Source organism: Rana temporaria, chromosome 4 (assembly GCF_905171775.1).
Source record: "Rana temporaria chromosome 4, aRanTem1.1, whole genome shotgun sequence".
In the NCBI taxonomy this organism is placed as follows: Eukaryota; Metazoa; Chordata; class Amphibia; order Anura; family Ranidae; genus Rana; species Rana temporaria.
In genome coordinates, this window is record NC_053492.1 from 473,158,907 (window position 1) to 473,184,494 (window position 25,588).

The following is a 25,588-nucleotide window of genomic DNA, read 5'->3' on the forward strand; positions in this document are numbered from 1 at the left end:
ATTTGAATTAGGAGGGCTTGCGCGGGTGGACTTTACGCGACGCCGCCGCAAGTTTACAGGTAAGTGGTTTGTGAATCAGCCACTTGCCCGTAAAACTTGCGGCGGAGTAACGTAAAGGAGATACGTTACGCCGCCGGAGATCTACGAGAATCTGGCCCCCTGTCTGGAGATAATCCTTCTCTTCACCTCTCACTCTGGACATATTTTACTTTTTTAAGCAGCTTTTTAAGGCGGCTCTCCCCGGACGGCTCTGGATTTTATTGCACAGCTCAGCCCCGCGGAGAACCTTTAATTTATGTACTTTTCAATTTTCTGCCGCTGATTCTCAATACCCGGAGTGATGAAGTCCTGGAGAATAATTCAAAAGTCTTTTATTCTTTTTCTTAAGAGACATTAAATCCGAAGATTTATCAAGTGACCTTTCAGTCCCCCGAAATATTTTTTTTATACGTTGGGATGATAAAGCTTCTTCTTCTGATCTTTCCAACTTCATTCGGCGCTAAATAGTTCCGTTAGCATGTTTTATGGCACCGCCGGGGGGTCAGGGCTTGTCTCTCTCTCTCTGTTCGCCGCATGCGTCTCGTATACAGACGAAACAATATTACTATATTCCCGACGCTGCGACCGCGGCTAATTTCTGCAATGATGCTTTTTTAGTTTGATATTTTTTATTTTTTTTATTTTTTATCAGCGGTTGTGGATTGCAGAACGCAAGAGCGACTCCGCTAGACAACCCAAATCACTGGCTCAGCTGCTTATCTTTGCATTGCAGCTTACCTTCAATCTAGATTTGATGTAATGAATCGCAGGGAGATGACAGCAAGCTATTCACAGCACCGCAAGGTACAACTACACGTTGTCATGACTTGTACTGTGCACGCTCCATCTAAAAGAGAGCGCTGGAGGGGGCGGGGCTTTCAACCAAGGGGATGTATTTGCTGCATGTGCACCACTTAACCACTTAAAGCGGAGTTCCACCTAAAAATGGAACTTCCGCTTAATCCACTTCTTGCCCCCTTACATGCCACATTTGTGGGGGCTTCAGGAGGAGTGGGACTTCTGTCCCACTTCCTCCTTCCGCCGAGGGGCTGGTAAGGCGAATAGCTTAATCGCCTTATTGCAGCCCCTCCCTGTAGGCGAGCGCCTGTCCAATCGGACGGCGCCGCGACACTCGCGCATGCGCAGTGGGTGCCCGGCCGTGAAGCCGAAAGCTGTCACTGCTGGGTGCCCATACTAGGAATGAAGACGCCGGCCGGCGAGGGGGGGCGAGGAGCCCCGGCCGGTGCGTTGCTGGAACCGTGGAGCAGGTAAGTGTCTGTTTATTAAAAGCCAGCAGCTACACTTTTTGTAGCTGCTGACTTTTAATAAACGTAAAAAAAGGCTGGAACTCCCCTTTAAGGACCGCCTCCTGCACATATACGTCGGCAGAATGGCACGGCTGGGCACAGGCACGTACAGGTACGTCCTCTTTAAGTGCCCGGTCGCGGGCGCGCGCCCGCGACCCGTTCGGAAGCTCTGTGGCCGCAGGACCCGCGGACCTGAACGCCGCCGGAGTCCCGCGATCGGTCCCCGGAGCTGAAGAACGGGGACACAGCTTCCCCGTTCTTCACTGTGGCCCTGTCATCGATCGTGTGTTCCCTTTTTATAGGGAAACACAATCGATGACGTCACACCTACAGCCACACCCCCCTACAGTTAGAAACACAAATGAGGTCACACTTAACCCCTTCAGCGCCCCCTTGTGGTTAACTCCCAAACTGCAATTGTCATTTTCACAGTAATCAGTGCATTTTTTATTAATTTTTTGCTGTGAAAATGACAATGGTCCCAAAAATAGGTCAAAATTGTCCGAAGTGTCCGCCATAATGTCGCAGTCACGAAAAAAAATAGCTGATCGCCGCCATCAGTAGTAAAAAAAAAAAAAAAAAAATTGATAAAAATGCAATAAAACTAGCCCCTATTTTTTAAACGCTATAAATTTTGCGCAAACCAATCGATATACGCTTATTGCGTTTTTTTTTTTTTTTTTTACCATAAATAGGTAGAAGAATACTGAGCAGAGCTGGGGGTTACTACTGAGTGGGGCATCAGCAGAAGTGGGGGTTACTACTGAGTGGGGCATCAGCAGAGCTGAAGGTACTAATGAGCAGGGGATCTTCTGAACGAGGGTACCGATGAGCTATGGATCTGCTAAACAGGGGTACCAATGTGCTGGGGATCTGCCGAGTGGGGGTGCTACTGAGCTGGGGTTATACTGGGAACCTAAAAAACAAATCTAACATCAACACACACAGACAGGGCATTTGCCAAACTTTATTAAAGCTTCATAAAAGTAACAACAAAGCATCAATAACTAATTTTTAATACTTTCAAGATGACTTCTCTTGGCTTAGACCCGATTTGGTTGAAAGCTTAGAACATGGCCATCACCAGACGGTATATCGGCGATCTCTCTCGGAGGTGATGTAGACACCAAGCACCATTCCTTCTATAGCAATGCGATTTATTATCGTTTTATTTATCGTCTGTGATTTATTATCGTTCTTCTGTAACGTCTTTGCCGTTGTTGGGTGCTGTGGCTGCGTCCCGCACGTGGCTGCGTCCCGCACGTGGCGGCACGGATCTCGTAATTCGACACGGATCATCAGACAGAACTTTCCATATCTCCATCCGTCACACTCCGCACAATGCCCTCGCGTTCCCGGTGACTTTTACCGTCTATCTTTAAGTTGTGAATGGACAGAGCATTCTTCTATTGAAGGCGAATCCTCCAGCGGAGCTGCGCCGGTCTTTCCACACAAACATATCGACGGGATCTATTATGAATAGCTGAATACCCTCGACTCCGGGTCCAGGTCCAGCTCCGGCCCTCCCTCACTCTGCTCGCCTTTTGTTCCCGAAAGGTTAACTCCTCGCCTTCTTTCTTCTTTTTTTGCCCAGTTTAGATGGGGGAGCTTCTCTTTTGACATCTGCGGGAAGAATAGCTCAGCCTTGGGAACAATATGGTGCCCTTTAAAGGGAGCTTTTTCTATACGGTCCCCGAGAAACGCTGCATTGATCTCCTCCACCACCTTCAAAAGATGGCAGAGTTTACATAAAGCCCGGTGTCTGAGCCTCCCAACCAAGTAACACTTCAAAGGAAATATCACCGACGCGTGGAAGTGTTCTGTGTGCTAGAAAAAGTTCTCTGGTGCCGATCGGCTCCAAATGTTGAGCTTTTTAATCTGTTGATAGGCTAGAAAATGTGAGGCCTTCTCAGTAGTGATCTGTTTAAACATTTGTTCTACATTCCAAGTTCTTTAGACAGCAGATGCAGCCGGAGTAGAAAAGCCTGTCCCCTGCCAGTGTGCTGCATAGAAGGGCCCTTGTGACGAAGCAGTGGTTTCTCTACAGAGGTCCACCCCTGCCCCCCAGTCCCTGAGTGCTGTAGAAAGGGCCCTTGTGAGGAAGCAGTGGTTTCTCTACAGAGGTCCATCCACCAAGAGTCCCTGAGTGCTGTAGAAAGGGCCCTTGTGAGGAAGCAGTGGTTTCTCGTCAAAGGTCCACCCCCCCCCCCCCCCTACTGAGTCCCTGAGTGTGAAGAGACGGGCCCTTGTGAGGAAGCAGTGGTTTCTCTGCAGAGCGCTACCATCCACCTTCCCATGCTGACTCAGCAGGTAAGCTGCCCACTACCCCTCCTAGTAGTGACTTGGCAGCTCAGCTCTCCCCTCCCTGCAGCAACTCAGTAGGACAGCTTCCCCCTACTCCTCCTAGTAGTGACTCAGCTCTCCCATAACCCTCCTTGTAGTGTTTCAGCAGCTAATCTCCCCCTTTCCAGCAGCAACTTGGGAGGTCAACTTCCCCCCTGACCCTCCTAGTTCAGCTTCCCCCTACTTCTTCTAGTAGTGGCTCAGCTCCCCCCCCCCCCCCCAACCCTCCTAGTTTAGCTTCCCCCTACTTCTTCTAGTAGTGACTTGGCTCCCCCCCCTAACCCTCCTAGTTCATCTTCCCACTACTTCTTCTAGTAGTGGCTCAGCTCCCCCCCTAACCCTCCTAGTTCATCTTCCCACTACTTCTAGTAGTGGCTCAGCTCCCCCCCCCCCCCAACCCTCCTAGTTTAGCTTCCCGTTACTTCTTCTAGTAGTGACTCAGCTCCCCCCCTAAACCTCCTAGTTCATCTTCCTACTACTTCTTCTTCTAGTAGTGACTCAGCTTCCCCCTAACCCTCCTAGTAGTGATTCAACAGTTCAGCTCCCCCCTTCCAACAGTGACTTGGGAGGCCAGCTCCCCCCTAACCCTCTTAGTAGTGACTCAGCAGCTCAGCTCACCCCTCCCTAGAGAAACTCAGTAGCTTTCTCCTACTTCTCCTAGTATTGATTCAGCTCTCCCATAACCCTCCTAGTAGTGGTTCAGCAGCTCAGCCCCCCCCCCTTCCAGCTGCAACTTGGGAGGTCAGCTCCCCCCCTAACCCTCCTAGTTCAGCTTCTCCCTACTTCTTCTAGTAGTGACTCGACTCCCCCCTTCTCCTTGTAGTTCAGCTTCCCCCTACTTCTTCTAGTAGTGATTTGGCTCTGCCCTAAGCCTCCTATTTAAGCTTCCCCCTACTTCTTCTAGTCCTGCCTCAGCTCCCCCTAACCCTCCTAGTTCAGCTTCCCTCTACTTCTTCCAGTAATGACATAGCTCCCCCTTAAGCCTCCTAGTTCAGCTCCCCCTAACCCTCCTATAAGTGTTTCAACAGCTCAGCTCCCCCCTTCCAGGAGCAATTCAGCACATCAGCTCCCTCTTCCCACACTGACTCAGCAGGTAAGCTCTTCCTACCCCTCCTAGTAGTAACTCAGCAGGTCAGCTCCCCCTTCCCAGCAGCAAGAGGTCCATGGTAACTCTGGAGGAGCTGCAGAGATCCACAGCTCAGGGGGGAGAATCTGTCCACAGGACAACTATTAGTTGTGCTCTCCACAAATCTGCCCTTTATGGAAGAGTGACAAGAAGAAAGACATTGGAGAAAGAAAGACATAAGAAGTCCTGTTTGCAGTTTGTGAGAAGCCATGTGGGGGAGACAAAGGGGGCTCTGGTCAGATGAGACCAACATTCAACTTTGTGGCCTAAAAGCAAAACGCTATGTGTGGGGAAAACTAACACTGCACATCACCCTGAACACACCATCCCTTTTCTATAGCAGGGACAGGGAAGCTGGTCAGAATTGATGGGAAGATGGATGAAGACAAATACAGGACAATCTTAGAAGAAAACCTGTTAGAGTCTGCAAAAGACTTGAGACCGGGGGGGCGGAGGTTCACCTTCCAGCAGGACAACGACCCTAAAGTACAGCCAGAGCTACAATGGAATGGTTTAGATCAAAGCATATTCATGTGTTGGAATGGCCCAGTCACAGTCCAGACTTAAATCACATTGAGAATCTGTGGCAAGACATGAAAATTAGGCAGAGTAGGAGTAGGCAGAAATGTTCCTCTCTAGATGGGCAAAGCTGGTAGAGACACCCCCAAAAAGACTTGTAGAGAAAGGGGGTTCTACAAAGTATTTACTCCGGGGGGCGCCATACAAATGCCCCTCCCCCTCCCACACTTTTCACAGATTTATTTGTATAATTTTCCTTCCACTTTTATGTGACACTTTGTGTTGGTCTTTCACATAAAATCCCAATAAAATACATTTACGTTTTTTGCTGTAACATGAGAAAATGTGGAAGATTTCAAGGGGTATGATAACTTTTTCAAGGCACTGTATACGTCGCCCGGGTCTGCAGTACAAAAACAAGTAGTTAATGGATTGATTAGGATTTTTTGTGTCTCGTTATTGGCCAGTTCCAAGGCGTCCTTGTCATTTCTATACAGGTCGTTTGGAGGACGTCATTTTGGCGTTGGGCTTTTCTCGCGGGATGTTTTTAGAGACAGTCCGGTAAATGTAGGAAGTCGCAGAGTCCTCCACAGGAGCGTAGCTTCTTAACCACTTAAGGACCGCCTCCTGCACATATACGTCGGCAGAATGGCACGGCTGGGCACATCCACGTACAGGTACGTCCTCTTTAAGTGCCCAGCTGTGGGTCCTAAGCTCCGTGACCACGGGACTCGCGGACCCGATCGCTGCTGGAGTCCCGCGATCGGTCCCCGGAGCTGAAGAACGAGGAGAGGTGTGTGTAAACACAGCTTCCCCGTTCTTCACTGTGGCGCTGTCATCGATTGTGTGATCCCTTATATAGGGAATCACAATCGATGATGTCACACCTACAGCCACACCCCCCTACAGTTAGAAACACAAATGAGGTCACACTTAACCCCTTCAGCGCCCCCTTGTGGTTACCGTATTTATTGGGGTATAGCGTGCTCCCGCGTATAGCGCGCACCCCTAAAGTTGCCCGAAATTCCTGTGGAAAAAATATTTTTTGTACTTACAGTTTTGGTGTCTTGCGCGGCATCCATCGGCGGCCTCGTCGGGTCCGGCGTCCGTCTGCGGCTTCGGGTGTCCTCTTCGTCGGGTCCGGGGTCCTTCTGCGGCTTCGGGTGTCCTCTTCGTCGGGTCCGGGGTCCTTCTGCGGCGTCCTCGCATCCTCCCCGCTCGTTTCCCGCGCCGAGTTTGAATACTGCGCCGACATATACAGAGCGCAGTACACTCGTGTATAGTCGGGCAGGCTCGGCTACTCTCGCGCTGACGTCCTGTACATCCAGGACGTCAGCGCGAGAGGAGCCGAGACTGCCGAGTATTCAAACTCGGCGCGGGTATCGGCGTATGTCGCGCACCCACAATTTTGCCCTGATTTTCAGGGCAAAAAAGTGCGCGGTATACGCCGATAAATACGGTAACTCCCAAACTGCAATAGTCATTTTCACAGTAATCGGTGCATTTTTAATGCATTTTTTGCTGTGAAAGTGACAATGGTCCCAAAAATGTGTCAAAATTGTCCGAAGTGTCCGCCATAATGTCGCAGTCACGAAAAAAATCGCTGATCACCGCTATTAGTAGTAACAAAAAAATTGTAATACAAATGCCATAAAACTATCCCCTATTTTGTAAACGCTATGGGCTAGATTCAGAAAGCCTGCCGTAACTTTGTGCGGGTGTAGCGTATCTCAGATACGCTACGCCGCCGTAACTTGGTGAGGCTGGGGCTGGATTCACAAAGAACCTGCGCCCTAAGTTACGGCGGCGTAGTGTAAATCTGCCGGCGTAAGCGCGCCGAATTCAAATTGTGAAGAGGTGGGCGTGTTTTATGTAAATAAAACATGACCCCACGTAAATGACGTCTCTAACGAACAGGGCATGCTCCGTCCGTATCCCAGTGCACATGCTCCTAATCACGTCGCAAATAGTCAATGCTTTCGACGTGAACGTAATTTACGCAAAGCCCTATTCGCGAACGACATACGTAAACGACGCAAAATTCGCCGCTGTCCCGATGTCCATACTTAACATTGGATACTCCTCATATGGCAGGGGTAACCTTACGCCGGAAAAAGCCTTACGTAAACGACGTAAAAAAATCCGCCGGGCGCACGTACGTTTGTGAATTGGCGTATCTAGCTCATTTGCATATTCTACGCTGAAATCAACGGAAGCGCCACCTAGTGGCCAGCGTAAATATGCACCCTAAGATACGACGGCGTAAGAGACTTACGTCGGTCGTATCTTGGCAAAATTCCGGCATATCTTGCTTTCTGAATACAGAAAAATAATACGCCGGCGCATCCTAGAAGTTACGCGGTGTATCAACGTAACGTAACTTCTTACTGAATCTAGCCCTATAAATTTTGCGCAAACCAATCGATAAACGCTTATTGCGATTTTTTTTTTTTTTTATACCAAAAATAGATAGAAGAATACGTATCGGCCTAAACTGGGGGATATTTATTATAGCAAAAAGTAAAAAATATAGAATTTTTTTCAAAATTGTTGCTCTATTTTTGTTTATAGCGCAAAAAAAAACCCCGCAGAGGTGATCAAATACCACCAAAAGAAAGCTCTATTTGTGGGGAAAAAAGGACGCCAATTTTGTTTGGGAGCCACGTCGCACGACCGCGCAATTGTCAGTTAGCCCCCATTCACATTGTAACGCCGCGTACGCGGCGTATTTTGCCGCGATTAGGTTACTTTTTTTTTTCCACAAAGAATTGCCATTGATGTCTATGGCTGAACGCCAATGCCGCCTGAGCCCCCATTCACACCTAGGCGACAAAACGCCTGAAGCGCGACGCCCGTGCCGCTGGAGGGGAGAATTTCCATTGATGTCTATGAGATGGTTCACATCTCGTAGACGCCGTACGCCTGCCGCCTGAAAACAAGTCCCGGACCCTTTTTTTCAGGCGGCATTGGCGTTCGGCCATTGACATCAATGCAAGTTCTATGTGAAAAAAAAAAAAAAAAGTTAACTAATCGCGGCAAAATACGCGGCGTTACAATGTGAATGGAGCCTGAAAAAAAGGGTCCGGGACTTGTTTTCAGGCGGCAGGTGTACGGCGTTTATGAGATGTGAACCATCTCATAGACATCAATGGCAATTCTCCCCTCCAGCGGCACGAGCGTCGGGCGTCGGGAGTTTTGTCGCCAAGGTGTGAATGGAGCCTTAAAGCAACGCAGTGCCGAATCGCAAAAACTGGCCGGGTCCTTTAGCTGCCTAACGGTCCGGGTCTTAAGTGGTTAATAATACTTCCGGGGGGAACGTCGGTCGCTCTCGGCGTGTGCGCTGGTGGTGGAGGAGGATCATCTCTCGGCTTTTCTCTCTTCCTCTTGTTGTTCTCTCGGCCTTTGATTACCCAGAAGAAAGGATGTTTGTAGTCAGTCACTGTTTATTTTTTGGGCTGAATTACTTCTTTTATCTATAGATACAATGTGGCAGTGTGTGTGTGTTCTGTGTACATTTTATATATCTGAGATACAACCCCACAGACAGCGAGCGTGAAAAATCAAAAAATAACCTTTTCATCTATTTACATAGAACATGGTTAGAGCTGAGGGTTCCCAACCCTGTGTATGTATAAGCCTGGGGGGTATGTAAACCAAATAATAGGGGTATGGGGGGGGGGGGGGGGTTGTGTATCAGAATGGATTTCTGAATATAATAAAAAGAAAATTGAAATTGCACTCCCTGCATTATTAACCACTTCAGCCCCGGAGGATTTGGCTGCCAAATGACCGGGCCGCTTTTTGCGAGTCCCTTTGCGCGGTCGTGCGACGTGGCTCCCAAGCAAAATTTACATCCTTCCCCCCCCCCCCCCCCCCCCACAAATAGAGCTTTCTTTTGGTGGTATTTGATCACATCTGCGGTTTTTATTTTTTGCGCTTTAAACAAAAATGGAGCGACAATTTTGAGAAAAAAAAAACAATATTTTTTACTTTTTGCTGTAATAAATATCCCCCAAAAAATATAAATAAAAAAAAAGGCCGATATGTATTCTTCTAGCTATTTTTGGTATAAAAAATCGCAATAAGCGTTTATTGATTGGTTTGTACAAAAGTTATAACGTCTACAAAATAGGGGATAGTTTTATGGCAAAAAATTTCCTTTTTTACTAGTAATGGCGGCGATCTGCGATTTTTATCGTGACTGCGACATTATGACGGACACATCGGACACTTTTGACGCTATTTTGAGACCATTGTCATTTATACAGTTAACCACTAGGGGGCGAGGAAGTGTGTCCTAGGGAGTGATTCTAACTGTTTGGGGGTGGGGCTTACTGTGACATGACAATGATCGCTGCTCCCGATCACAGGGAGCAGACGATCAGTGACATGTCACAAGGCAGAACAAGGAGATGCCTTGTTTACAATGGCACCCCCCCCGTTCTGCAGCATTTTTTTTTTTGGCCGTGTGTAGCACGCCCAGTGTCCTAAACCAGTGGTCTCCAAACTGCGGCCCGGGGGCCAGATGTGGCCTTTTGCTTGATGTTATCCGGCCCTTGGGGTGCTTTTTTATTCATTGGCACCAATGATGGGGCAGAATTCCTCCCAATGATGGGGCAGAATTCCTCCCAATGATGGGGCAGAATTCCTCCCAATGACACCAATGATGGGGCAGAATTCCTCCCAATGATGGGGCAGAATTTCTCCCAATGATGGGGCGGAATTCCTCCCAATGATGGGGCAGAATTTCTCCCAATGATGGGGCGGAATTCCTCCCAATGATGGGGCAGAATTTCTCCCAATGATGGGGCGGAATTTCTCCCAATGATGGGGCGGAATTTCTCCCAATGATGGGGCAGAATTTCTCCCAATGACACCAATGATGGGGCAGAATTCCTCCCAATGATGGGGCAGAATTCCTCCCAATGACCCCAATGATGGGGCAGAATTCCTCCCAATGACCCCAATGATGGGGCAGAATTCCTCCCAATGATGGGGAAGAATTCCTCCCAATGATGGGGCAGAATTCCTCCCAATGATGGGGCAGAATTCCTCCCAATGACCCCAATGATGGGGCAGAATTCCTCCCAATGATGGGGCAGAATTCCTCCCAATGATGGGGCAGAATTCCTCCCAATGACCCCAATGATGGGGCAGAATTCCTCCCAATGATGGGGCAGAATTCCTCCCAATGACCCCAATGATGGGGCAGAATTCCTCCCAATGATGGGGAAGAATTCCTCCCAATGATGGGGCAGAATTCCTCCCAATGATGGGGCAGAATTCCTCCCAATGACCCCAATGATGGGGCAGAATTCCTCCCAATGATGGGGCAGAATTCCTCCCAATGATGGGGCAGAATTCCTCCCAATGATGGGGCAGAATTTCTCCCAATGACCCCAATGATGGGGCAGAATTTCTCCCAATGACACCCATGACGGGGCAGAATTTCTCCCAATGACACCAATGAAGGGGCAGAATTCCTCCCAATGAAGGGGCAGAATTCCTCCCAATGACGGGACAGAATTCCTCCCAGTGATGGGGCAGAATTCCTCCCAATGACACCAATGATGGGGCAGAATTCCTTCCAATGACCCCAATGATGGGGCAGAATTCCTCCCAATGATGGGCCAGAATTCCTCCCAATGACACCAATGATGGGCCAGAATTCCTCCCAATGACACCAATGATGGGGCAGAATTCCTCCCAATGACACCAATGATGGGGCAGAATTCCTCCCAATGACACCAATGATGGGGGATTTTGTTCTCCTGATGGCCACAGTCCGGCCCCCTTAAGGTCTGGAGGACAGTAATTTGGCCCTTTGTTTAGAAAGTTTAGAGACCCCTGTCCTAAACCAATACAAGTATAAAGATGATGTATTCTTATCTGTTTTAGCTCTTCTCTTCCCAGCTACACACATATATAAAGTAACGCCATTTTTTTCCAGTTACAGCACATTGATAAGAGGGGGGAGGGGCAAGGAGGGTAAATGTATGCAGATCAAACTTCAGCTTTCTTTGTGCCAAAGCAACAGCAAGCGGTTTGTCACAAGAATACAAATATACAATTTTACGGTAAACTTCTGCAGATCGAATGCACCTGTATACCAGCTACGAGCGATACCCCCCCCCCCCCCCCCGATACAACATCTGCATCTCCATAGTATCCATAGGTGAGAACTCTACAAGGTAACACCCCCCTCCCCCTCTCCATGGTAGCAAAGCATAGCCTGATCCTTCCTAATACATCAGAGAATTGAATGATGTCTACAAGTGTTCCACGCGTTATCATGACGCCATCCGGGCCGGCGCGAGTTCTCTATATTCCTAGCGGCACGCTCCAAACACTCATTCTTTTTTTTATCATCATTTTTATCATAACTGCTGTGCTGCAAACTGACATGGAAACATTCTGTCCTGTTCAGAGCGTGCAAGCGGCACATAAAAATAGAGAACGAGGTAGTTTTGTCATGGACAGGGGTCCGTATCTACTGAGATCGGAACAGTCCAGTTGATTACAAGATTTCACCTGCAGCAAGTTCTAGAGACTGCCTGAAGACATCACAAGATGCTCCGAGGTGCAGTGAAGTCATGGGGCATACAGGGTGCGGTGGAGTCATGGGGCATACAGGGTGCGGTGGAGTCATGGGGCATACAGGGTGCGGTGGAGTCATGGGGCATACAGGGTGCGGTGGAGTCATGGGGCATACAGGGTGCGGTGGAGTCATGGGGCATACAGGGTGCGGTGGAGTCATGGGGCATACAGGGTGCGGTGGAGTCATGGGGCACACAGGGTGCGGTGGAGTCATGGGGCACACAGGGTGCGGTGGAGTCATGGGGCATGCAGGGTGCGGCGGAGTCATGGGGCATGCAGGGTGCGGCGGAGTCATGGGGCATACAGGGTGCGGCGGAGTCATGGGGCATACAGGGTGCGGTGGAGTCATGGGGCACACAGGGTGCGGTGGAGTCATGGGGCACACAGGGTGCGGTGGAGTCATGGGGCACACAGGGTGCGGTGGAGTCATGGGGCACACAGGGTGCGGTGGAGTCATGGGGCATGCAGGGTGCGGTGGAGTCATGGGGCATACAGGGTGCGGTGGAGTCATGGGGCATGCAGGGTGCGGTGGAGTCATGGGGCATACAGGGTGCGGTGGAGTCATGGGGCATACATGGTGCGGTGGAGTCATGGGGCATACAGGGTGCGGTGGAGTCATGGGGCATACAGGGTGCAGTGGAGTTACTAGAAGGCACTGTATGGGGGGGGGGAACTGGAGTCATGGGATGCACAGGAGTACCCTAGGAATTGCTAGATGACCTAAAATGTTTTGGGGTGCACTGGACTCCCTATGATGCACATGGGTGCATTGGGGTCACAAGGCGACACAGGGTTCTACGGGATCCACTGGCGTCACAGGGTGCACTGGAGTCACAAAGTGATACAGGATTCTCTGGGGAGTACTGGAGTCACAGGGTTCATTAGGGTTACTAGGAGGCAAAGGATGTTTTGGGGTGCACTGGGGGTCACTAGGTGATGCAGGATGTTTTGGAGTGCACTGGGTCATGGGGGGCATTGGAGACAGGTGACACAGGATGTTTTGGGGTGCACTGGGTCATGGGGGGCATTGGAGACAGGTGACACAGGATGCTTTGGGGATGCACTGGAGTCACAGCATGTACTGGGGTCACTAGGTGATACAGAATGTTTTGGGGTGCACTGGGGTCACTAAAAGGAACAGTATGCTCTTGAGTGCAATGGGGTCATGGGATGCACAGGAGTGCACTAGAAATGGCTAGATGACCCAAAATGTTTTGGGGTGCACTGGACTCCCTATGATGCACATGGATGCATTGGGGTCACAAGGGGACACAGGATTATATGGGATCCACTGGAGTCAACAGGGTGCACTGGAGTCACAAAGTGATACAGGATTCTCTGGGGTGCACTGGAGTCACAGGGGTTCATTAGGGCCACTAGGTGGCAAAGGATGTTTTGGGGTGCACTGGAGTAATAGGGTGCATTGTGGTCACTCACTAGGTGATGCAGGATCTTGTGGAGTGCACTGGGTCATAAGGTGCATTGGAGACATTAGGTGACACAGGATGCTCTGGGGTTACTGATGCAGGATGTTTTGGGGGAGCACTGGGGTCACTAGGTGATGCAGGATATTTTGGGGGTGCACTGGGTCACTAGGTGATGCAGGATGTTTTGGGGGGTGCACTGGGGTCACTAGGTGATGCAGGATGTTTTGGGGGAGCACTGGGGTCACTAGGTGATGCAGGATGTTTTGGGAGGTGTACTGGGGTCACTAGGTGATGCAGGATGTTTTGGGGGGTGCACTGGGGTCACTAGGTGATGCAGGATGTTTTGGGGGAGCACTGGGGTCACTAGGTGATGCAGGATGTTTTGGGGGAGCACTGGGGTCACTAGGTGATGCAGGATGTTTTGGGGGCTGCACTGGGGTCACTAGGTAATGCAGGATGTTTTGGGGGCTGCACTGGGGTCACTAGGTGATGCAGGATGTTTTGGGGGGTGCACTGGGGTCACTAGGTGAAACAGGATGTCTTCCGTGCACTGGGGCCAATAGGTCCCTAGGTAGCATAGGATACTCGGGTGCACTGTAGTCATAGGGTGCATTGGGGTCACTAAGTGATGCAGGATGTTTTGGGGGGTGCACTGGGGTCACTAAGTGATGCAGGATGTTTTGGGGGGTGCACTGGGGTCACTAAGTGATGCAGGATGTTTTGGGGGTGTACTGGGGTCACTAGGTGATGCAGGATGTTTTGGGGGGGGGGGTGTATTGGGGTAACTAAGTGATGCAGGATGTTTTGGGGGGTGTACTGGGGTCACTAGGTGAAACAGGATGTCTTCCGTGCACTGGGGCCAATAGGTCCCTAGGTAGCATAGGATACTCGGGTGCACTGGAGTCATAGGGTGCATTGGGGTCACTAGGTGATACAGGATGTTTTGAGGGTGCATTGGGTCATGGGGTGCAATGGAGACAGGTGACAGGATGCTTTGGGGTGCACTGGAGTCATGGGGTGCAATGAAGACATGTGACACAGGATGCTTTGGGGTGCAATGGAGTCAGGTGACACAGGATGCTTTGGGGTGCACTGGAGTCACAGCATGTACTGGGGTCACTAGGTGATACGGAATGTTTTGGGGTGCACTGGAGTCACAGCATGTACTGGGGTCACTAGGTGATACGGAATGTTTTGGGGTGCACTGGAGTCACAGCATGTACTGGGGTCACTAGGTGATACGGAATGTTTTGGGGTGCACTGGGGTCACTAGATGATTCAGGATGTCTTCGGTGCACTGGGGTCATATAAAACTTTTTGGAAATGCGTTTTTCTGGATATTTTTGTTGTTCTTTCTCTCTCGCTGTTATAATAAACCGACCAATAAAATTATAGACTGATCATTCCTTCGTCAGGGGGGCAAACGTTCAAAATCAGCAGGAGGGTCAAATACTTTTTCCCTCGCTGTATATTAGCAGTATGTACAATCGTGTGATCAACTTATTAATTGTATTAGAATAAATTTTGCAACAAAGAAATTGCGTCGCTGCGTCTTCTCTTAGCGATTTTCCTCACGCGGCGTAGCCTGTGTCATGACGAATCCGCCTGTTCCCTCTGCCCGGCACACGCTCCAAATATTTATGCGAACGCTTTTTTTTTTTTGTATCTTGCAGTTCGGTGCCAGGATTGGAGCGCCAGCATAGAAAAGCCCATTTGGCACAGCGTGAAACTTGTTCTTTCTCCGATCTGACAAATGCGCTCGCGTTTTACCTTACAGTTTGTTTAAAGTGCTGTTATTAAACCGCCTTACAATGGCCGTCCGGTGCTTCAGCCGCTTGTGTAATAAGTGGAAATCGTTCACGAGCGACAGGGAGTGCGTGGCCGATCTCCTATTAACCGACTTTCTGCGTCAAATCCTGGCTTGTTTGAGAACGAGACGGGGGAGGGGGGGTTTGTTGCCGTGTTTTTTTTTATGTAGTTTTTTTTTTTTTTTACTTTAATTCTATGTTTGTTCAAAATGGCAAAAAGAAAGTCAATCGGCTACTTATATAACATTGAAAAAGCCCTACTTCTCAAGCAAAGCCTGCCATGCAGGAAATAGTAAATGTTATGGTGTGTGTAAACTCTGGTTAAAAAAAAAAAAAGGAAAATTTTGATCCGATCTCCAATTAGAGGGTGGCTATAATTCTTCTTCGTGGCCCCCAGTGTATGTAAAAATGTAGCCGCCTTCTCTTCCTTGCTCCTTCTGTGAGCTGCGGGCTATGGGCTCTGGCCTGCGGGCTGTGGCTTGTGGACTATGGGCAGTGACCTTAGACTATGGGCTGTGGCCAGCAAGCTATGGCCTGATTAGAGGGGTGGCTACATTCCTTCTCCATGGTCAGTGTATGTAAGATTGTAGAAACCTTCTCTTGATTGCTCGTTCTGTGTGCTATGGCCTCTGGCCTATAGGCTATGGATCAGTTTGAAGGATGGCTACATTTCTTCTCTATGGTTTCCAGTGTAAGTAGAAATGTAGCCTCCTTCTCTTTCTTGGTTTTTCTGGGGTGTTCGGGGCTATGGGCTCTGGCCTGGGTTCTGTGGGCTATTGGCTCTAGCCTGCGGGCTATGGGCTCTGGCCTGGGGGCTGTGGGCTATGGGCTCTTGCCTGCGGGCTATGGGCTGTGTGCAATGGGCTGTGGCCTGCGGGCTATGAGCTGGTTGGAGGGTGGATACATTCCTTCTCCATGATCAATGTATGTAAGAATGTAGCAACCTTCTCTTGATTGGACTGTGGCCTGTTTGCTTTGGGCTGTGGCCTATGGGCTGATTTAGAGGGTGGCTACATTTCTTCTCCATGGTCCCCAGTGTATGTAGAAATGAGCCGCCTTCTCTTGCTTGCTCCTGCTGCAGGCTGTGGCCTTTAGACTATAGGCTGATTAGAGGGTGGATACATTCCTTCTCCATGGTCAGTGTATGTAAGATTGTAGAAACCTTCTCTTGATTGCTCCTTCTGTGGGATATGGACTGTGGACTATAGGCTATGGTCCGGTTTAGAGGGTGGCTACATTTCTTCTCTATGTTCCCCAGTGTATGTAGAAATGTAGCCGCTTTTCTTTCTTGACCCTTTTAGGGGCTTCAGGCTATGGGCTCTGTCCTTTAGACTATGGGCTGTGGCCTATAGGCTATGGATCGGTTTGGAGGATGGCTACATTTCTTCTCTATGGTCCCCAGTATAAGTAGAAATGTAGCCTCCTTCTCTTCCTTGGTCCTTCTGCGGGCTTTGGGGCTATGGGCTATGAGCTGATTGGAGGGTGGATACATTCCTTCTCCGTGGTCAGTGTATGTACGAATGTAGCAACCTTCTCTTGATTGCTCCTTCTGTGGGCTATGGACTGTGGCCAGTTTGCTTTGGGCTGTGGCCTATTGGCTGATTTAGAGGGTGGCTACATTTCTTCTCCATGGTCCCCAGTGTATGTAGAAATAAGCCTCCTTCCCTTGCTTGCTCCTGCTGCGGGCTGTGGCCTTTAGACTATAGGCTGATTAGAGGGTGGATAAGATTCTTTCTCCATGGTCATGGTATGTAAGATTGGAGAGACCTTCTCTTGATTTGCTCCTTTATGGACTGTGGGCTATGGACTATGGCCTGAGGCCTATAGGCTATGGTCTGGTTTAGAGGGTGGCTACATTTCTTCTCTATGTTCCCCAGTGTATGTAGAAATGTAGCAGCTTTTCTTTCTTTGCCCTTTTAGGGGCTTCAGGCTATGGGCTCTGTCCTTTATACTATGGCCTGTGGCCTATAGGCTATGGATCGGTTTGGAGGATGGCTACATTTCTTCTCTATGGTCCCCAGTGTAAGTAAAATGGTAGCCTCTTTCTCTTTCTTTGTCCTTCTGGGGGGCTTCGGGCTATGGGCTCTGGCTGTGGCCTTTAGACTATGGGCAGTGGGCAATGGGCTGTGGCCTGCGGGCTATGAGCTGATTGGAGGGTGGATACATTCCTTCTCCATGGTCAGTTTATGTAATAATGTAGCAACCTTCTCTTGATTGCTCCTTCTGTGGGCTATGGATTGTGGCCTTTTTGCTTTGGGCTGTGGCCTATGGGCTGATTCAGAGGGTGGCTACATTTCTTCTCCATGATCCCCAGTGTATGTATCAATGAGCCGCCTTCTCTTGCTTGCTCCTACTGCGGGCTCTGGCCTTTAGACTATAGGCTGATCAGAGGGTGGCTACATTCCTTCTCCATGGTCAGTGTATGCTTGGCTTTCTCATGCCAGATCCGCCACCCTGCTGACTGGTGGTGGAGGTGATAGAGGTGAAGGAAGCACAGATCCACAGAATGACAGAAGCAGGGAGATTCTTGCACTGCAGGTCCTTAGGTACAGCTTCCCCTCCAGCAAGGAGAACAGTAAGCCGCAAAATGATGTCAGGAAATCTCGCTTCAAATCTAGTGAGAATATCAGTTAGCTGTGGCGGTGCTTGAGATATTTTCTGACTGCGGGTGTACAGCTATGGTCACCAGTCATCTCTATGACCGTTGGTGGCCCGGGCGCGATGTTATGACGTCACGCCCGGGTACCCGAAAGTAATCATAGCTGCAATCGCGGCTGTTGGCATGAGATCAGTCAATTTTTTTTCACGATCTCGTGCTTTCCAGCCTGGAGGAGAGATGTGAGGGTCTTATTGACCCCGCCTCTCTCCATAAAGAGGACCTGTCACTAACCATTCCTGTTAGACCCGGTTCACACTGGGGCGACTCGTCAGGCGACTCAGCCACCTGACAAGTCGCGTCCCATTCTATTCTATAGAACCGTTCTAATAGGAGCGACGCAAGTCGCTCCGATTTAGAAAAAGGTTCTTGTACGACTTTGGGGGCGACTTGCATTGACTTCTATACAGAAGTAATTTTGCAAGTCGCCTCTAAAGTCGTTTTCAGGACACCTTGCCGAGTCGCCCCCGAAGTCGTGCCGCCCCAGTGTGAACCGGCTCTGACAAGGGATGTTTACATTCCTTGTAATAGGAATAAAAGTGATCAAAAAAAATGAAGTAAAAAAACAAAAAATAGTAATACAATTTTTTAAAAACTTCCCTGTCCCTGGTTTGCTCGCACTCAGAACCGAACACACACGTAAGTCCCGCCCACATATGTAAACGGCATCCAAACCACACATGTGAGGTATCGCCGCATACATTGGAGCGAGAGCAATAATTCTAGCCCTAGACCCCCCTCTGTAACAAAACTGGGAACCTGTAAAAAAAATTAAGTGGATATTTTTAAGTACTGAAGTTTGGCGCCATTCCATGAGTGTGCGCAATTTTAAAGCGTGACATGTTAGGCATCTATTTACTCGGCGTAACATCATCTTTCACATTATACCTAAAAATTGGTCTAACTTTACTGTTTTGTTTTTCGTGAAACCGTTTTTTTTCCCCCCAAAATTTCTTTTGAAAAATTATTGCGCAAATACCATGCAAGATAAAAAGTTGCAATGACTGCCATTTTATTCCCTAGGGTGTCTGCTAAAAAAACACACACACACATATATATATATATATATATATATATATATATATATATGCCTATATTCTGGTACGTTGCCGCAACTTTGCGGCGGCGTAGCTTAAGGCATTTAAGCTACGGTGCCGTAAGTTAGCGAGGCAAGTACATGATTCACAATGTACTTGCCGGCTAAGTTACGGCGGCGTAGCCGAAAGCGAGCAGGCTTAAGGGCGCCTAATTCAAATCTGTGTAAGGGGGCGTGTTTTATGTTAATGGGGCTTGACCTTACGTTTTTGACTTTTTTTTATCACTGCGCATGCGCCGGGCGCCTACATTTCCCAGTGTGTATTGCGGCTAAGTACGCCGCACGGGCCTATTGATTTCAACGTGGACGTAAACGACGTAAATCCCGATTCACGGACGACTTGCGCAAACGACGTAAAAATTTTGAATTTCGACGCGGGAACGGCGGCCATACTTAACATTACTATTCCACTAGGGCCTAGCTCTAACTTTAGGCGGCCTATCTCTAACGTAAACGGCATAAAAGTACTGCGTCGTCCGGGGGTACGTTCATGAATCGGCGTATCTACTCATTTACATATTCTACGCCGACCGCAATGGAAGCGCCACCTAGTGGCCATCCGAAATATTGCAACCTAAGATAGGACGGCGCAAGCCGTCGTATCTTTAAGTGTATCTCTGATTGAGAATACACTTAAACATAAGTCGGCGTAGATTCTGAGTTAGGTCGGCTTATCTACTGATAAGCCGGCCTAACTCTTACTGAATCTATCTAATAGTGTTTGGGGGTTCTGAGTAATTTTCTAGCAAAAAAATGATGATTTTTGCATGAAGGAGAGGAGTGCCAGAATAGGCGCGGTAAGGAAGTGGTTAATCCCTGTAAAGATAATATTCCATATATGAGTTCCTCTATTTATTTCACATAATTTTTATTTATATTTAAAATAATTACAGTAATTGTGACTTAATGTTGTTGTTTTATCTCTCTCAGGTCCAGCAAGACGATGAATCTCTGTTCTAAGTGTTTTGCGGGTGAGTACCTGTCTAAAGTTCCCTACCAGCTCTTACCTGTACTTTCTCTGCATTCCCAGTGCATTCTGTGACATTTACTGGCTTACCTGTAAAATAAAAATGACAGCTGGCGCATTTTGCCTGTCTAATTTGATACAAACTGAATGGATTGGTCAGGTGGGCCCTCCTATTCCATAGTTCTGGTAAATCTAAAAAGGAGATTGCATAGTGTATGGCCAGCTTTATACAAGTCTACAGTGGAACCTCAGATTACAAGCATAATCTGTTCCTGGAGAATGCTTGTAATCCAAAGCACTTGCATATCAAAGCGAGTTTCCCCATAAAAGTCAATGGAAATGAAAATAATTTGTTCCACATTGACTTCTATGGCATGCAGTACCACATGTGGCCAGAGGTGGGGGGGCACCGGAGAGACTCAGAAATACTCAGAGATCGTTCAGCTGCCCTCGACCACCCAGAAAGGCTTGGAACGGAGTATTTCTGAACGGCTCTGATCAGCTCCGGCGCCCCCTGCACCTCTGGCCAAATGCGGTACTGCACACCACAGAGGCTTGAATCCTGCTCGTTTCGTGAGACAACACTCTCAATCCGAGTCAGGATTAAAAAATATATATATATTGCTCGTATTGCGAAACGTTCGCAAACCGAGGTTCCGCTGTATCATCCAACATCAGAACCAGGACACAAATTCCCACAGACACCACCCCAAATTTTGTGGAAAGCCTTCCCAGAAGAGTGGAGGATGTTATTGATGCAGAGGGTGTCAACTCCATGTGATGACACATTTACAGTAAAACCTTGGATTGCGAGCATATGACTCGAGTATATACGGTAAGTTGCTAAATGTTGTACCTTCATTAACCACTTAAGACCCGGACCTTTAGGCAGCTAAAGGACCCGGCCAGGTTTGGGATTCGGCACTGCGTCACTTTTAACAGATAATTGCGCGGTCGTGCGACGTGGCTCCCAAACAAAATTGGCGTCCTTTTTTCCCCACAACTAGAGCTTTCTTTCGGTGGTATTTGATCACCTCTGCGGTTTTTATTTTTTGCGCTATAAACAAAAATAGAGCGACAAATTTGGAAAAAATGCAATATTTTTTACTTTTTGCTATAATAAATATCCCCCAAATAAGATATACATTTTTTTTCCTGAGTTTAGGTCGATACGTATTCTTCTACCTATTTTTGGTAAAAAAAATCGCAATAAGCGTTTATCGGTTGGTTTGCGCCAAATTTATAGCGTTTACAAAATAGGAATAAGGGATAGTTTTATTGCATTTTTATTATTATTTTTTTTTTTACTACTAATGGCGGCGATCAGCGATTTTTCTCGTGACTGCGACATTATGGCGGACACTTCGGACAATTTTGACACATTTTTGGGACCATTGTCATTTTCACAGCAAAAAATGCATTTAAAATGCACTGATTACTGTGAAAATGACAATTGCAGTTTGGGAGTTAACCACAAGGGGGCGCTGATGGGGTTATGTATGACCTCATATGTGTTTCTAACTGTAGGGGGGTGTGGCTGTAGGTGTGACGTCATCGATTGTGTATCCCTATAAAAGGGATCACACGATCGATGCCGCCGCCACAGTGAAGAATGGGGAAGGTGTGTTTACACACAGCTCTCCCCGTTCTTCAGCTCCGGGGACCGATCGCGGGACTCCAGCGGCGATCAGGTCCCACGGTCCCGGAGCTTTGGACCGGGTCGCAGGCGCCCGCCCACGGCTGGGCACTAGCATAGGACGTACCTGTACGTGCTTGTGCCCAGCCGTGCCATTCTGCCAACGTAAATGTGCAGGAGGCGGTCCTTAAGTTGTTAAACGTAACCATATTGCTACACTTAGAGGCACCTCTCTTCTCTTTTATACTCAGTTGTGACATGACGCTACTCTTATATCAAGACATCGCTTGTATATCAAGGCAACATTTATGAAAAAATTTAGCTTGTCTTGCAAAACACTCTCAAACCAAGTTACTCTCAAACCAAGGTTTTACCATATGTTCATTCTCCATTCTGGTGCTTGTAGACTGCCACTCGCATAGTTTCCTGTGCACACATTCAGAATGGCGCGGTATGAAGGGCATTCAGAACTTCCCCGTCATGTTCCCGCCACAGCCTGTCTTCTTCCTCGGTGTCCATTTTGTGCTCATTAGTGTTTTTACAGATGGCCCCGCCGGTTATGAAGAAGTGTCTAACAAATTGGTGTGTGTTTATCTGCTCATTATCTGTTATTGATGTGGCCCACGGAACGTCTTTCTTCAGTCTGTTGTTATCACAGACAATCCACTGACACATCTTCCTCTTTTTTAATTAGTAGAGCACAGAGACATTCGGCTGATAATGGCCAGACATGACAGAACCAACTCGCATATGACAGACAATTCTCATTTTGAGCTTTAAGAATCATCAACAAGCATCATCCATAGCTATACCATCCATAATATCTACGCCAGGGGTGTCAAACTCAATTTCGGCTTGTGGGCCTTGTGTTTGACACCTGTGAGCTACGCCATTCGGGAGGGCCCAGGAAAATGTTTGCCCAGGGTCCAATCAATGGTAAAGACTTGGCAGTATTCACGCTATGTGCGTCCTATGTTCCTTTTCCTCTATGGCGACTGTAACGGTCAGGGGTTAACGCCGTTACGATATTCCATTCCACCAACCCAAGACCGCTTCCGACACTCCACAATCCAGCAGATTCTGGATTTCTCCCCAGAATAACGAGACACAGCTCTGTTCTCTGGTTCCAAAAAGAATGACACTTTAATGGTAAACATAGGCTCTTTTTATACAGTTGAAAGCATACTGCAGTAATCAAAGGGACAATGACACACTCCACCTACAACATCATACAATGGGTGCTATCGAGCCTCCAATACACATTTCTTGGGTAGACTTTCTGGCACCAAATCTACATGAGTTCATTTACTATAGCTAACAAGGCAGACGTTATGACTTCAGGTTATCTCACCTGCTATTCAATACACATTCCTTTAGTAAACATAAGTCAGACGTCTGACCTTTAGAGGGTGCTAATTCAATCACATATTATCATCAATAGAACTTTTACACAATACAGTGTCAATTAGCATAGCACAATGAACAGGTCTTTAGAAGCTAAACTAAGGTTAATTTACATGACGGTAGCAGACTTAATTACCCCCTTGACAGACTATGTTCCCACATGAATGAATCCCTGTCCTATTGACCTGTTGGGTTCAGAATTAACCACCTGTAATATTTCAAGATATCCTGCAATACATGAATTATCATTACTGTCCCATCTCATGTAATTCAAGATATCATTTCTCAGTCATCCTATGCCCCTAGTAGACATAGGATGACCCTAGACACAAGAGTCATTGGTAAAGCTGAAACAGGAGTACCCCACATCCTTCTTGGTCCCACAGGCCTTACCGTTACAGCGACTATCTGAGTCTGGATTCGGGGTTGAGGCAAATGTATTATGGAACATTACACGCCGGGACCCAGTGGACCATACTTGTTTAGCTTGGAGACACCAGGAGGGGGTGTTCTTTTCTGTATGCATGTTTGATCTCTGTAATTGGAGATCATAAGCATCCGGAAAGAGGCTTTTATTGCGGCGGAGGGCATATGTGCATGGTGGACTTGAGGAAAAATGGATATTACCGCGCTTATCAAAGGAGGGGAAACAGAGAGGGGAAGAAAGGGGGAGGGGAAATGAAAGTGATGAGAAGTGGAGGTACAGCTGCGGCACTGGAAGGTGTATCAAACCATAAGCAATTGAAAATGGGGAGGGTAGTGCTGCGCTAATCAGTGGTGAATGGATAAGTGAATAAACAGGTGGGGGAGGGGAATGAAAGTAGGTGTAATTGAAATGAGGAGCAATATAGCCCAAATGGCATCAGCATAAAAATAAATATAAATGATCAGTGAACAGTAACAGTAATGGTGCAAATCATATAACTACACAGGTTCCTCTTAATGTGATGAAATACACTATAAGTAATGGTGCAAAAAAAATCCCAGGTAACTGTGCTAAGTGACACTCCTATACTGGTGATAAACAGTCCATCAACAGAGTTTGAAAAATATTAGCAAAAAATATAAGTAAAATTTCAAAAATCCAAGAAAGCAAAAGTGCAAGTGTAGGTCCGCAATATGGAGTGAGAGGAAAATGGGTATCCAGTGATCCTTTTAGGGTAAGTAAGGATGTCCCCTTACCTTACTGCTGTAAGGTAACAGCATATAGATCCAACCACATTAGATGGTTCACTCGATGGGCTCTGATCCAACAACGGCAGGTCCTCCTTGGAGTTCTCGTCCCAGATTGGTCAGTTTCTCGCCCCAAAGAAATAAAGCATCGATGGTGTGATACCGTTTTAAAAATTTTAATTCTCAAAGAAAATAGACAGGGGTACTCACATAATCCAAAATACAATTGAGCATGTAAAAAAGAGGGGCAATCTGTCGCCAACGTCACCTCCGATACCTCTCAGTGGACTCATGCGCATTCGTCACTATCATGTGACTCCTGAGGAAGTCACATGATAGTGACGAATGCGCATGAGTCCACTGAGAGGTATCGGAGGTGACGTTGGCGACAGATTGCCCCTCTTTTTTACATGCTCAATTGTATTTTGGATTATGTGAGTACCCCTGTCTATTTTCTTTGAGAATTAAAATTTTTAAAACGGTATCACACCATCGATGCTTTATTTCTTTGGGGCGAGAAACTGACCAATCTGGGACGAGAACTCCAAGGAGGACCTGCCGTTGTTGGATCAGAGCCCATCGAGTGAACCATCTAATGTGGTTGGATCTATATGCTGTTACCTTACAGCAGTAAGGTAAGGGGACATCCTTACTTACCCTAAAAGGATCACTGGATACCCATTTTCCTCTCACTCCATATTGCGGACCTACACTTGCACTTTTGCTTTCTTGGATTTTTGAAATTTTACTTATATTTTTTGCTAATATTTTTCAAACTCTGTTGATGGACTGTTTATCACCAATATAGGAGTGTCACTTAGCACAGTTACCTGGGATTTTTTTTGCACCATTACTTATAGTGTATTTCATCACATTAAGAGGAACCTGTGTAGTTATATGATTTGCACCATTACTGTTACTGTTCACTGATCATTTATATTTATTTTTATGCTGATGCCATTTGGGCTATATTGCTCCTCATTTCAATTACACCTACTTTCATTCCCCTCCCCCACCTGTTTATTCACTTATCCATTCACCACTGATTAGCGCAGCACTACCCTTCCCATTTTCAATTGCATGGTGGACTTACCACACTTTTCATGTGGCTTGGCATCTAGTGGAATGCATCATTAAAGCGAAGTTCCGGCCACAATTTCACTTTTTAAATATCAATACCCCTGTAATACACAAGCTTAATGTATTCTAGTAAAGTTAGTCTGTAAACTAAGGTCCGTTTTGTTAGGTTGTTACAGCATTTAGACACTTTATAAAATAGAAATTGACTGGGGCCATCTTAAGTGTGGGCATCATGAAGCCAGACTGTATGACTTCCTGGATTTCAGCCTTGCAGATCTTGCACATGCTCAGTGCTGCACAAGAAATGTAATAGTTTTCAGATCAGGTTTCAGCACCTGTACTGTCCAAGTCACATGATTCTTCGAGACTGAGGAGTGCACAGACTCCTGGAAAGTTACACCCACTACATT

At 47.5% G+C, this 25,588-nt stretch overlaps 1 protein-coding gene across 1 annotated transcript in view; it reads left to right on the plus strand.

Annotated features, from left to right (window-relative positions):
* The window catches only part of ZFAND3 (zinc finger AN1-type containing 3), a 264,478-nt gene that overhangs the window by 75,004 nt on the left and 163,886 nt on the right, over positions 1-25,588 (plus strand). Inside the window, exon 2 of the mRNA XM_040351809.1 lies at positions 19,849-19,889. Coding sequence (XP_040207743.1) covers positions 19,849-19,889 — 41 coding nt within the window. The remainder of the gene's footprint in view (positions 1-19,848; positions 19,890-25,588) is intronic.